Source organism: Schistocerca serialis, chromosome 3 (genome assembly GCF_023864345.2).
Source record: "Schistocerca serialis cubense isolate TAMUIC-IGC-003099 chromosome 3, iqSchSeri2.2, whole genome shotgun sequence".
In the NCBI taxonomy this organism is placed as follows: domain Eukaryota; kingdom Metazoa; phylum Arthropoda; class Insecta; order Orthoptera; family Acrididae; genus Schistocerca; species Schistocerca serialis.
This window is the reverse complement of record NC_064640.1, coordinates 491631162-491646083: the sequence shown is the minus strand read 5'-3', so window position 1 is coordinate 491646083 and position 14922 is coordinate 491631162. Positions and strand designations below refer to the sequence as shown.

Here is a 14922-nt window from a genome sequence, read left to right as displayed (position 1 = left end):
AGAAAGTACAGAGAGATGGGAATGGGAACACTATTGTTTGCAGTGGTCGTCCTCATATGACAACACCAATGCAGGATCGTTTCCTCCAACTGTAGGCTCACAGGCATCCAAAATCAGCTGCCAGACCAAACAGTGTGAAGACCAATGAGATGTTTTGCACTGAACCAGAGGAACCTATTCAGTCGAAGGACCTGGGCTCTTGCATCAACAATGGACCATTTCAGTGCAGAATAGAGTAATTTCATGTTTGCTGACAAGACCAGGAATGGTTTGCAAATGGACACTAGACATGTTAGGGTTTGGAGAAGCACTAGGCAGCAGCAGGAAGCAGATACATTCAGAAAATCCATCCGTTTGCTGGTGTAAATGTAATGTTCTGGGTGGCAGTAATGCTGGGATGGCAGACCTCTCTGATTCCCACCTACGACAATTTTCCTGGTCCCCAACACCTTCAAGAGAAGGCCCTGCAGATGTGAAGTCGGTGACAGCTTCGTCCTAGCTGATGACAATGCAAGACCACACCATACTCTAGCAATGTCTTGGTATCCTCAAAGATACAGCATCAACCAAGTGCATTGGCCAACACAGTCGCCAGACATGAATGCAATTGAGCATGCGTGGGACCTGTTGAAGGTGGCCACTGCACAGTGTCCGAATCCACCTGACAATCTTCATGACCTCACTGAAGCTGCCATTGAGGAATAGGACCTTATACTCCAAGATAAACTTGATGGTCTCATCCAGATCATGCCTGTCAGAGTGGAAGAACTCATCTGTGTGGAAGGAGGACATACTACTAAAGACTGATAATCATTATGAGGTAAAGATTTTCACCTTTGTTTTTCTTTTCAAAATGTACAGAGCTGAGAGCCTGCTTTGTTTTGTAATGATTTTTTGTAATTAGCCAAAATCAATCTTGTTTTCAGAAGGATTTATGTTTATCTTTGTACAAGCTTCAATGAGTTTGCTATAAGAAGTCATTGTAATAAACTCTATGATATCCCAACTTTTGATGAGGCATGTGTATATACAATGATGTATATATGGTGAAAAATCCATCATTTGAGATGCGTTACATGTTTCATAGAGGATGTTACTAATTAAGTAACAACTATACATTACGGTACTCTGTTGTAAATACCATCAAGTCCGTATGAGATTTTATATTTGAGAAATTTATTTCATTTGGAAAATCCTTCATGAGTTTTCTGCTAAACGTTTTGACCATATTGTCTCTCTCATGTGTAAAAATTGATTGTTAAAAATTCTTCCTGCCTCTGAATTATTGTTTGTAATCTTACTGTTCATATCAATAGAGATTCACCTTATTGAGCAACATGTTGTCCTGGTATTTGTTTCATCTGTTAACAATATGATTTTATTTCTGTTGTCCAAATTAATTACTTCTTATATAATGTGCTTGCTTCTAGATGTTTTAATAAATTTGAGCAATTTTTGTAATATTCACATAAACCAGGTGTTTATTTCTCCTTCCTACAGTAAAACTTCAGTCTTCTGTTCGAAAGAGACCCATATCACACTAGGAATTAATGTTCACTTTTTACATGACTTTTTAATATATTTTCAAATTATTTTACCTGGAAAGCTATTTGAATATCATAACAGACATATCAAGGAACGTGTTATAATTGACATTGGCCTTTATTTTTCTATAAATTTAATCTCTGGCTGCCTCTATTAAGCTTTTTTTTTTTTAAAAAAAATCTTTTGCCTTGGAGTTATTAATTATGCTGTCTTTTGCCATAGTGATGTCTCCGTAGTGTACGTTATTTATGTTAACTAGCTGAGCATCACAATCCAAGAGTCCATTCACTAACAAGTAAGCATATATTTCATTGCTTTTAACGTTATTGGCTATGACTGATTATGTCAGGGTGGTTCCTTGATCTGCACACTATGAAGTATTGAAACCAAATTGTGTGAACCAAATATTGTTTCTAGTTTAATTATCTTCTCAGAATCTGTTAGAAACTATACAATGAAATCACCACAAAATATTAACTTCTTTTTTATGAAACAGATTATAGATATTACATAGAATTGTGATGTCCAGTAAACTGCAAAAATTTCCGATTACAGAATACTCCCTTTTTCAATCAGCTCACAAGTAAGTGCTGATATCTGCTGAGCCCTGTTAAATTTACTTTTCTAACTTTTCAAAACTTATTTGTTTTTATACATGTGACACCCCTCCTCATTTTCTGAAATTCATTCTCAATGAAAAACTGCTATTATCACCTCTTATTAGAGTGAGGAACAGTCCAGTGTTGCATGAAGCAAGGCATATGCTGTGATGAAGATACTGCAGTGTTTTCAACCCAGTAATTGTAAATTTCCTAAGAGTTCTGTGGAACATTTGTAGAGAAGAATTATTGTTTCTCCATTACATTTTTAGTATTAAGTGTACCTGTACTGTTTGTGGGATTTGAAGCAATTCCCTGCAATCTCCATTCAGTGTACAACTTTGCTATTCCAATTAGATGTTTCCAGTGCTATGGCTGAAAAGCTCTCTTAGTAACGCCCAGTTCCACCTGAGAATGTGGATTTGATAGGAGACCCATATCCAATAAACAATGCTCAGCAAATGGTCAGACATAGACAGACAGAAGGAGATGACTACCATTACCTTAACAGATGATGATATTCACACATATAACAGGTATACACTCCTGGAAATGGAAAAAAGAACACATTGACACCGGTGTGTCAGACCCACCATACTTGCTCCGGACACTGCGAGATGGCTGTACAAGCAATGATCACACGCACGGCACAGCGGACACACCAGGAACCGCGGTGTTGGCCGTCGAATGGCGCTAGCTGCGCAGCATTTGTGCACCGCCGCCGTCAGTGTCAGCCAGTTTGCCGTGGCATACGGAGCTCCATCGCAGTCTTTAACACTGGTAGCATGCCGCGACAGCGTGGACGTGAACCGTATGTGCAGTTGACGGACTTTGAGCGAGGGCGTATAGTGGGCATGCGGGAGGCCGGGTGGACGTACCGCCGAATTGCTCAACACGTGGGGCGTGAGGTCTCCACAGTACATCGATGTTGTCGCCAGTGGTCGGCGGAAGGTGCACGTGCCCGTCGACCTGGGACCGGACCGCAGCGACGCACGGATGCACGCCAAGACCGTAGGATCCTACGCAGTGCCGTAGGGGACCGCACCGCCACTTCCCAGCAAATTAGGGACACTGTTGCTCCTGGGGTATCGGCGAGGACCATTCGCAACCGTCTCCATGAAGCTGGGCTACGGTCCCGCACACCGTTAGGCCGTCTTCCGCTCACGCCCCAATATCGTGGAGCCCGCCTCCAGTGGTGTCGCGACAGGCGTGAATGGAGGGACGAATGGAGACGTGTCGTCTTCAGCGATGAGAGTCGCTTCTGCCTTGGTGCCAATGATGGTCGTATGCGTGTTTGGCGCCGTGCAGGTGAGCGCCACAATCAGGACTGCATACGACCGAGGCACACAGGGCCAACACCCGGCATCATGGTGTGGGGAGCGATCTCCTACACTGGCCGTACACCACTGGTGATCGTCGAGGGGACACTGAATAGTGCACGGTACATCCAAACCGTCATCGAACCCATCGTTCTACCATTCCTAGACCGGCAAGGGAACTTGCAGTTCCAACAGGACAATGCACGTCCGCATGTATCCCGTGCCACCCAACGTGCTCTAGAAGGTGTAAGTCAACTACCCTGGCCAGCAAGATCTCCGGATCTGTCCCCCATTGAGCATGTTTGGGACTGGATGAAGCGTCGTCTCATGCGGTATGCACGTCCAGCACGAACGCTGGTCCAACTGAGGTGCCAGGTGGAAATGGCATGGCAAGCCGTTCCACAGGACTACATCCAGCATCTCTACGATCGTCTCCATGGGAGAATAGCAGCCTGCATCGCTGCGAAAGGTGGATATACACTGTACTAGTGCCGACATTGTGCATGCTCTGTTGCCTGTGTCTATGTGCCTGTGGTTCTGTCAGTGTGATCATGTGATGTATCTGACCCCAGGAATGTGTCAATAAAGTTTCCCCTTCCTGGGACAATGAATTCACGGTGTTCTTATTTCAGTTTCCAGGAGTGTAGTTACAATAGGTGTTAGCAAGACATTGAAAGTGAAATTACACCCTTCTGGTAGTTTTTCGCTTCACTTTTTGTACATATGCAAGCCATTTTTGAAAAAGAATCACTGTAAACATCTACTACAATGTTGTTACACTCCTGTTTAAAAGTGGTATTGAACATCTGTGTTCCCCTAAATCTGTAATGGGAATTGTGTGGATGGTTCCTTTGGAAATACTGTGGTCTATATTCTTCCTCATTCTTGTCCGGTACAAGTTTGTGCTCTTTCTCAAATGATCACATCATCTGTGGTAAATTAAATCCTAATCTTGGCTTCATAAGCTTTCCTGGCTAAATGACTTGTGATGTCCTTGTTACGTTTGCAGTCGGATCTTCAAGTCAAGTTGTCACTCTGACAGCTTGACTTGGAGATCCAACTGAAAACCTGAGACGAGTATAACAGACCTAATCTTCCTTTCCTTTTGTCTTTCTGTCTTTATTTCTATATTTCTTTTCTGTTCTCCTTTCTGATGGTTTTTGGTCTCTCAGAAGGTTCATTTCTTCTCCCTGTGATCTTTCTTTCATATAGAGAGATAAGAGGTATAACAATGATAAGCAGAAAAATTGCAGAGGCACATCTGATACATCAAATTTATGTTTCAGGTATCGATACAAATGCTGATACAAAAGAGAAGTTCTTATTTCAGCGTTCTCAGGATCGAATTAGAGGTTACTTTTACAAAACTCAGACTGCAATTCAGAAATCTGAAATTTATAAAAGAAATAAAGTAGCACGGTCAAAATTAATTGATGCTTGTACAAGTCTTACAAATTACTTGAAGCAAAGACAGTACTTTGGAAGCTACTTTGATAGAACTGCTGAATCAACTCGTCTCTGTACAACATTTGGTGACTTCCAATGTCAAGGGTTGTTTTATTCACCTTGTTGCTCCTACAGTCATGTTATTAACCCTTATGAGAGCCGAGAAGCAAGAATTATGTTTTCAACATGGAATCTTGATCACAGGTGGGCATTTTAGCTGTTTGATGAGGTGTGTGGACTGTTCATTCAATAGAGTTATAACAGCGTTGTTTAATTTCTGCAGAATTGAACGCAGCCGAGAGATAGTGCCTGGAATGTTAAAGGCAGCAAAGATAGCAGCCCGAGAAGGATACATGATAAATTCAGAGTATTTTTTTGCACTGCTGTTTACTTTAGACAATCTGAAACTTGTGCACGTCTTGTGTCATGACAAAGGCAAACATGAAATGGGATGTGATGAATCTAGGATTGTAATAAAAAATAAATAAAGCACAAACTGGTCATAAAGAGCAAGTACTGTGTTTATGAAGTGACTCTGATGGTTCAGAATTAAGAGTTATTTCTAATTTATGGAAATTTATGTGAATGTTGTGTATATCTTTCAATTAAAAGTTTTAAAGAAATTTCCCACATTACTTTTTTTATGTATTCCATGAGTGAAGTTCCTTTTTTACTGATTTACTCTATAGATATTGTAATTGTGTATTGACTGAAATATTCCAACTTATTTATAATGAAACTATAAAGGGTGACAGCCCATATAAAATAATTTTCATGTGATGTATTGTGTAACTTTGCCCTGTATGTCAACCATTGACAATACAACAATAATTGCAAATCAATGTGATTGTTTCATTTTTTGTAATGCGTATTAGCATAGGTTAGTTGTATATTCAGGTTTCAGGTGACAAAAATGAACTAGTATCACAACTAGATTTAGACCATTATTGGCTGCTAAACCTTTGAAATTCATATGTATTATAGTGAGAGAGCAACAAGGTGGACTATCCACTGTTTAGAAGTATCGGGAATGTCAACATTCTGGGCCTGTAGCACATAGTGTCTTGTATCTTGCTGACATTTGAGCAGTGTAAAGTCACATTTGGTGGCAAATTTTTTCTTCCATTAACAGTTAAAAATTTCCACTCATTGTGAGACTGCAGTGGTAGTATGCTGGATCTATGTATTTTTGTGACTGTACTGAGTGCCCAAGCATGCTGTCTACTGAATTGTTTCATGAGGTCAGCACTGCTTGGCTGGAATGTTTACCAGTTTGAAAGGTTACAGCTGCAATGTTAAGAATGTATGGAAATTGTAAAGGAAAATGCTTGGCCCCCCAGTTGTTATGGTGGTTCTATGCATGTTCCAGAATGAGTATGTAAACAAACAAATTATCTCCTCAACCTCTCAACTGGTTTGTATCAAGCGAGGTGGTATAGTGATTAAGGTGCCAGACTGACATATAAAAGGTGTTGGGTGAAAGTAGTTGTTTCCAGTGGTTTGTTTAAATTTCTTCAAGCTGGGATTTTTCCTCTGTAGAGGACAAGGCCAACTTCCATTCCTGTCTGTGTTCAATCCAGGGTTGTGCTCTGTTTAATGATCTTGTCATAAATGGAGTATTAAACTTTCATTTCCTTTCTTTTCATTGGATGAAACAGCACTGCTGTTCTGTGTGTAGTACCATGTAGGTGCATTAAAATGAAAAACTTGTTCATAACATTTGTGTTATAATCTGCTGCAAAAGACTGTTTGGGATCTTTTTATAGCAAGCATCTATGCTATGCTTACAGGGTGGCATCCATAGTGCCCAAAGACATATTGATAACGTTTGGTGAAGTTTGGATTGTGTCTCAACAACAGTCACCTAGATGGACTTTGCCAACTTTCAAACAAAGTCAATGTGAATCCATTCACAAGCTTCTAACAACATTGGCCACTACCTAAGCTGCGGGTTAGAAGCTGACTGGTATTTGGCACTACTTCTACAGTATCTGGTTACAACTTCAGTATCAATAACAGCATCAATGAGCTAATTACTTCATTCAGATAATACTCAAACGGCTTTGATGAAAAAGCATCCATCATGTGACTTAGCGGATGATGTTTTACCGCTTTCTGTGTATGCAATATAAATTGTTTGTGTCTCTTGAAACACCAAATACTTCCACAACTTTGGTTATGGTAGCACCTCCATACCAGTATCAACAATTTGCCCACATTCGAATTCACTTAGCTCCAAGATAATGCACTAGCAACTAACAGAGCACTGCTCTGACCATGACTGGCATGACAATGTCTTGGGGACATTGCACAGATGACCTTTGTGGTCAAATACAACAGCGCAATCTACAGGTTTGACTAGCATCTATATTTATGTTCAAGTGTAGATTTCTCGCAGAGTTCCCATGTTTCTGTCTAACTCCTGTATGTGCCTGTTTGAAATACCTCTATCGTGGGCCAATACTAGAATTAACTGCAGGAGGTATATAGCATGTAAAATAGAGCCAGTGAAATAATTCAGCTGCCGTCTATGTTTGACTGCATGAGGACTATGCCCTGCTGAGCCTGCAGTTGGTACCACACCTTAAAAAATCAAAATAGCAGTTGCTAGACTTACTGTTCAACTGAAGCCCACTCATTGCCCTCAGTGTTTTGCACACAACCTCTGCACCAGCTAGTTGCCTCAGTCTGAGCTAATTGATTATATTCAAACTTGGCCATTGTCAGAATTCTCTCTAACCCTAGCATCCTGCACAGGCTGACAAAATCTCAGAAAATTTGCTATTGCAATTAAAGTGTATAAGAAGAGTGGAATTAGTGTTGCACTTACCATAATTTATTTCTTTTGCCAAAAAAGAAAAAAAAGCTCATTACAAAACAAATTATAAAGAATTGGTAGGATGGTATGCACTTTCAACTTAGAATATATGAAGGGCTTATTTCAGTAGTGGTACAAGTCCATTTGTGTTCATTCTGAGACACAGAGTCCTAAAGTTAAATTAGCGCTGAAAAATCTGCATTTAACTTTAGGACTTTGTATCTCAGAATGAACAAAAATGGACTTGTACCACTATTGAAATAAGCCCTTCATATTGTGTTTCCAAAATACAACAGTGATGAGCTGCATTCAATTCTGACTTTTCAGCCAGTATGATATTTGACACAGCGCGTGAGGCAGGCAACAGTGGGAGTACTTCAAAAGTCAAACAGTTGATTAAACAAAATTAAAATTAGCATCACCAACTGAGTCGTACAGACACCTGAACATTTATCATGTGAACACTCTGTTGCCATAAAGATGTCAGTGGTATGAAACCTACCAGGAACTAAATTGTGATCAAACTGTGCCAACTGTGAGGTGTCATGTAGAAATTACATAGCAACATCTTTTAGTAAACCTCTTAACTTAATGTGCAAGTCATTGGTTATTGTCCGTGCATCTGAGCATTATACCTAGCTTTGAATTAGCCCATTAAATCAGTTGCAGAAATGGAAATAAAAACTTAGTTGTGTATCCTTTTGGCATCTTGGTGTACTGTCACCTTGGTAGATGACTTTGTTATATTTATGACACCAAACCAGGCCAGCTCTGGTTCTGATTAATGACACAATGTAAGTGCTCCAGATTTTCCAGCTTCACAAAAAACATTGGCAACTCTGTGATCATCCAGATATGTTTCTGAATTATTCAGCAAATTATCTTGATGAAATATGCTGAGTGATTCTCATATAAGATACATCACTGAGGTAGCATATGTATTTTTCCAACTCTGGTATAGTTGTCTGTCTTTGTAGAAATCTGACAAGAGAAAGGGGTTCATAATATCAGATATGCATATGAGTACTGAACTGAGCTGTGTCCAAACCAACTTGCGCACTGCATCTTCCACTTACAGGCAACTACAGTGCTTGACAAAAAATTGAAGCACTCAGAATATGGCCCATTGGCTTTGTAAATTATTAAGAATTTCAATTCTTTCTGACAGATAGAATGGCCATCAGAGTGCATTAGTTATTGTTGTTAACAGGCTGGGTAAGGTACGTAAGGGCTACGAACAGTGTCAGACATTGAGTGATAAGAGTGAAGGACATAGAGATGCTGCATACTCGTGCAACACTCTATTATCAGCATCTGACATAGTTTGAAAGGGCCCTGGGGACCTCATTGTAGCTCTCCATATGGCCTACAAGTTGATTTGTGCACTATCCAGATTTGTTGTGCGTTTGAATGTGATAGTTAGCAATGGATTCCCTGCAGCATTCTGTATCGTCCCACCCTACTGATCAGAGACTAACAGCAACTGGACTATGGAATTACCATCGTATGCATAGGCTGTCGTTAACATCACTGTTTTTAGTGATGAGTCACGGATATGCACTACCACAGACAACAGACATTGATGAGTATGGCAGAGACCTGGGGAGAGTTCCCATTCGTGCAACATTCTGGAGAGGCACGGAGGAATTACCTTGGTGTTATGGTGTGGGCAGCTATTGAGTATGACTTCAGGTCACAGCTGGTAGGGATTGACATCACGCATCCTCATGTGTTACTTGTGTGACACTATCTTTGTGTCATTTTTCAACAGGACGGTACTTGTTGACACATGGTTCGGGTGTCTATGAATTGTCTGTGTGAAAATCAAACAATGGAAAATCCAGAATGTAATGTAACAATATTATGAGAAGGAAAGTTGCTACTCACTATCTAATGGTGATGCTGAGTCACAGATAGGCACAACAGACAGATTTTCACACTTAAAGCTTTTGGTCAATGGCCTTTGTCAAGAATAGATGCACATACGTACACACACACACACACACACACTGCGGTTTCAGTTGCCTGCAACTGCAGTTTTGTGTGTGTGTGTGTGTGTGTGTGTGTGTGTGTGTGTGTGTGTGTGGTGTGTCCTTCTCATAACTGTCTGTGTGATGCTGAGGTACTTCCATGGCCAGCAATATCTGCCCCTGATAGCATGTGTGTAGTACCAGCTCAGACATGAACTGTAGTGCTGCCAGTATCTAGGCTACAAAGGACCAGTTATGACAATAGCGGGCCAGCTGCCTCAGGAGAGAGTACAGTGGCTTTGACACTCTTCCCCACTATGTCAGTACATGCATCTAGGCTGGGGTAAGGGGGTGGGAGGTGGATGAAACATCATATTGTTAAATGTACTCATGCTGCCAAGTTCTTTGTGAATTTGACTCAGTTTTATAATCATTGAAATAATATTGCATATCCTCTCAGCCCATGAAGTTTCATTTTATTTCATCATCTCTTCCTTGTTCATTCACATTGTAGGCAGTCAGTGTATATTAACATTGTTCTGAAATGATAAAAGTCACTCCATTTAAACACAATTTTATTCCACGTAGAGCAAGTTATGTGCCCTAATCCTTTGTTATAATTCACATTAAGAATACACCAGTTATTTAGTTACTTCACCTGAAATTAAGATTTCATGTGCTGTCCAACTTCCAACAAGTCATCTGTATAGAAATCAGTTTTCCATGTACTGCTAATGGCTGCCGTAGAGGTCATTTCTCGAGATTTTTACAGTTAGTTTAACAAAATTATTTCTTATAAATATCAGTTACTGTAGTGACTCAAGTATTTCTTCTTACCACTTTCAAACTACTTATTCTTTAAAATTAATTTTTTGTTTGCACTTGTGGGCTTTTGCCATTCACAATATATATAAATGACCTAGTAGATAGTGTCGGAAGTTCCATGCGGCTTTTCACGGATGATGCTGTAGTATACAGAGAAGTTGCAGCATTAGAAAATTGTAGCGAAATGCAGGAAGATCTGCAGCGGATAGGCACTTGGTGCAGGGAGTGGCAACTGACCCTTAACATAGACTAATGTATTGCGAACATGCACGGAGGCTTTCCGGCAGTCATTCTTCCCGCGAACCATACGTGACTGGAACAGAAAACGGAGGTAATGACAGTGGCACGTAAAGTGCCCTCCGCCACACACCATTGGGTGGCTTGTGGAGTATAAATGTAGATGTAGATGTAGCACCAGTTGCCTACATCTACATCTACATAGATACTCTACAAGCCACCATATGGTGCGTGGTGGATCTTACCCTGCACGGGAAAAGCAATTGTCTATATGCCTCTGCACACTGTATGTTGGAGACAGTAGAATCATTCTGCAGTCTTCTTCAAATGTCAATTCTTTAATTTTTCTTAATAGTGTTTCTCAAAAAGAATGTCACCATCCATCCAGGGATTCCCATTTGAGTTCCTAAAGCATCTCTGTAACACTTGCATGTTTTTCAGACCTACCAGCAACAAATCTAATAGCCCACCTCTGAATTGCTACAATGTTTTCCTTTAATCCGAGATAGTACGGATCCCAAGCACTTGAGCAGTACTCGAGAGCAGATTGCACTAGCATCCTATATGCGGCCTCCTTTACGAATGAACCACAATTTCCTAAAAGCCTCCCAATAAACCAAACTCAACCATTCGCAACACCCCCCCCCCCCTCCCCACCACCACCACCACCACCACCACCACAATCCTCACATGCCTGTTCCATATCATATTACTTTGCAACATTACACCCAGATATTTAAACAATGTGATTATGTCAAGTAGGACAATGCTAATGGTGTATCTGAACATAACGGGATTGTTTTCCCTATTCATACACAATAACTTCTTCTTCTTCCCTTTTTTTAAAAAAGAGCTAGCTGCCATTCTTCACACCAACTAGAAATTTTGTCCAAGTCATCTTCTATCCTACTACAGTCATTTAACTTTCACACCTTACCATACACCACATCATCATCAGCAAACAATGACAGATTGCTGTCCAAGAGAATAATAATGGTTGGATCACCCTTCCCTGGGGCACAATATTCTTGTCTCTGATGAACAGATTGACTAATTCCAACTTCTCAGAAGTGCCCACAGTCTACTTGGAAATCCCCAACCACTGACACATCAGCAATACCGTAGAAACTGGAAATGAACTGATAATATCAGTCTATAGTAAGGGCATCAAATTTGATTTATGTATGATGTGTATGCTACAGCTGTTATTACCTTTCACATTGTGAGCTATTTGTCTTAGCCACAGTGTCTATGAAAGCGTGTTTACTGTTGTGGTGTCTTATTAATGGTACTGTTGTGCAGAATGAAAGTAGACTCGCCAGTAGAGTGGTGGGTTGTTGGTTTCCTCTGGGAGAAGATTGAGTGGAACTTTCACACATAAAATACTAGTTCATTTTATTGCAACATAGAGTTGAAGATTTACATAACTTGGTGCATTCCATTTCCACTGGAATGTTCTCAATATTTACAACTGTGAACAAAAACTATCGCTTGATACAGACAGATTTAGAAGACTCTTCACATGAAAAATCACTGACATAATGTTCACATTTAGTTCTGCCTAAGACATTTAATAATCTGGTGGCCTATCTTTGACGATGCTGTCATCTTGATTGCTAACTGTTAATTGAGTTGAGTGGTCCTCGGGTCACCCATATGTACATCACTGATTGCAGTGGCATAGCAAAGGTCTAGGAGGCATGGCTACGCCGGCATTTCTCACTTGTCGATGTTGCATGCAGCAACTATTGTTTTTTGTGGTTTTGTTGCAAGGTGCGAACCTTGCTGTGACACCACGTTCTTCGGGCCACACCACATGTACAGTGTTCCACCTGATATGATGTGCTGGGTGCAAATTTTTAAAGTTTGATTCCAGCTGCAGCAAGGCAAGGGAGGCCAGCTTGGTGACATGCTAACCAAGTAAGCCACTGGGCAGTACTGTTGACATTATGTCAAAACAATCCAGCTGGAAGAGGTTTCTGACACCAGTCAGAGCCAAAGCGCATAGAACAGTCAATGTCGCAACACAGTGTGACAAAGAGTAAAGTAACATTTTGTAAGTCAGAGCACTTTGCAGGCTACCAAGAAACACACACATTGTAAATAGAGTGGACTCCCCCCTCCCTCAGATCCCTCTGAGTTTGACTGTGGCAGATCGAAGCCTCAGCTAATCCCTTGTGATGAAGATCTGCCAGCTGCCAGCCCATTGATTAACTTATCAAGTCCAGGCATGAGACATGCTATCCCTATGGCGTGGCTGTGGGACTTGGGCAACTTCACCAGTGCAGGGAGTTGGTGTACACCTAGCCTCCACCCTCTGAGGAACTTTGGCTGTTGGCCTGGCAAGGGGAGACATGCCCATGTGACCACCAAACCACCTAGACATCATTGGCCATTGTCCTGGTTGACCCATGGTGGGTGACTGAGGCGTTGCTGCATGTCATCAAACACCTAGTGTTGCCTATTGCATCTGAGCACATGACATGGGGACCATGAGTATGTGTGGGGTTGCATAGCCAGCAAAACTCCAGAAGATGTGGGTGGGCCTTGCTCATTCTTTGCCTAGTGGCAACCCATTCAGCACTGCGAAAGCTGCTGGCCACCACCCAGGGCAGTGGACATCATAGGTGCCATTAGGGCATCAGCATATTCCGCAACCAGCTGCATTTGCACGGACGCAGGGTGCCCCCGAAGATGGTCACCATAGTCTACAAGGCTGCTGGAAGTAAACATTTGTTAACGCTGTCATTGTTTCACTATCTCTCTCTCTCTCTCTCTCTCTCTCTCTCTCTCTCTCTCTCTCTCTCTCTCTCTCTCACCATTTCCGTCAACCATAATGACACATAGCAGCCTGGAAATAGGCTGGATCATTACAGATGGTTCCTTTGGTTGTTGCTTTACACCTCCCCCGACATATTTGAGTAAGTTTTTTTTTATTTTATTTATTTTTTTTATTTCTTGTTTAATCAGCATGATGTGACCATTGGAAATTTCAGTAATCAAATCTTAAGAAAATCTCACTGTGCATAAAGTCTGCACATGGATAATATTTTTAAAGTAAAAAGTGTTTCATATCTTATTGCTTCTTAATGTTTTGTACCCCACTTCTTTTGTAGTTATTTATTTTGTCATCATAAACATTTGACATAAAGGAATCATCATAAGTAAGTAATTTGCATGAATGTGTTGATAATTTTTTATCATAGTGGCATATTATGTACTCCAAGCCATAGTCTACCTGAGCAGTCGTCATATGACTAATTTTGCAATTACTGTTTTTAAACATTTTGACTGTGATAGTCAATTCATACCATATCGAGTTGTCACATTAAGTTCTTCACAAATGTATTTAAGAATGTAAATATTGAGCGGTCCATCTGGAATGAGCACCACTTGCTACACGCTCGATTTATCACAGTCATTTTCCATAGAACATCTAACAACAATAATAAACAGGTCCCAGCACTGGGAAACAGAGGTAGTCACTTCAATGTTAAAACCAGGGTAGCAGCTGGTGGAAGCTACTGTGTGGGCGGTAGGCTCAAGAGCCCTGAAGATCAATTTGTTCAGGCACAAACAGACAGCAAAGACAGTTTTAAGAAGAGAACTTCCTCTAAAACCTGATACAACCTATGATGTTGCCAGCTTGTGTAGATTGCTTGATTCAGAGAATAAGGACAGTTGGCATGTTTTGCCATGTTAACAATTCACTTAGAATGCAACAGCAAATTGGTGACCCAGTTTAGTGAAAGACAGCACATATTTGTGCATGTGTTGAAGCACTGAGCTGAAGTCTGTTTCTTTTGTGACTGGTGCAGCATCACATAGAAAACCATTAATCATTATTGGAGGGATTATATCTAGTAATGCAATATACAAACTTATTGAAAGGTGTGACAATACATTGGCATTTTCATGTGTGATGGTGGAATAGTGATGTATTTCTAATGTCAGGATCGTAGCTTAGTGTTAGAATCTTGAGCATTGTATCTTGTAACATTTCAAGCTTGATTGAATATTACTATTAGTGGCTTGTGATTTGCCAGTAAATATAATTTCACTTTATAAATACACTCCTGGAAATTGAAATAAGAACAGCGTGAATTCATTGTCCCAGGAAGGGGAAACTTTATTGACACATTCCTGGGATCAGATACATCACA

The 14922-nt window shown here is 40.7% G+C and overlaps 1 protein-coding gene across 4 annotated transcripts in view; it reads left to right on the top strand.

Moving 5' to 3' along the window:
* LOC126470377 (DNA fragmentation factor subunit beta) overlaps positions 1-5638 on the top strand; it is a 154171-nt gene extending 148533 nt beyond the window's left edge. For 2 of the 4 annotated variants that reach the window (XM_050098207.1, XM_050098204.1), the window contains exons 6-7: positions 4750-5113; positions 5193-5638. In XM_050098207.1, the coding sequence (XP_049954164.1) occupies positions 4750-5113; positions 5193-5397 (569 nt within the window). In that variant the 3' untranslated portion in view covers positions 5398-5638. The remainder of the gene's footprint in view (positions 1-4749; positions 5114-5192) is intronic. The other 2 variants (XM_050098208.1, XM_050098206.1) reach the window with 1 other exon arrangement.
* Positions 5639-14922: the final 9284 nt, after the last annotated feature.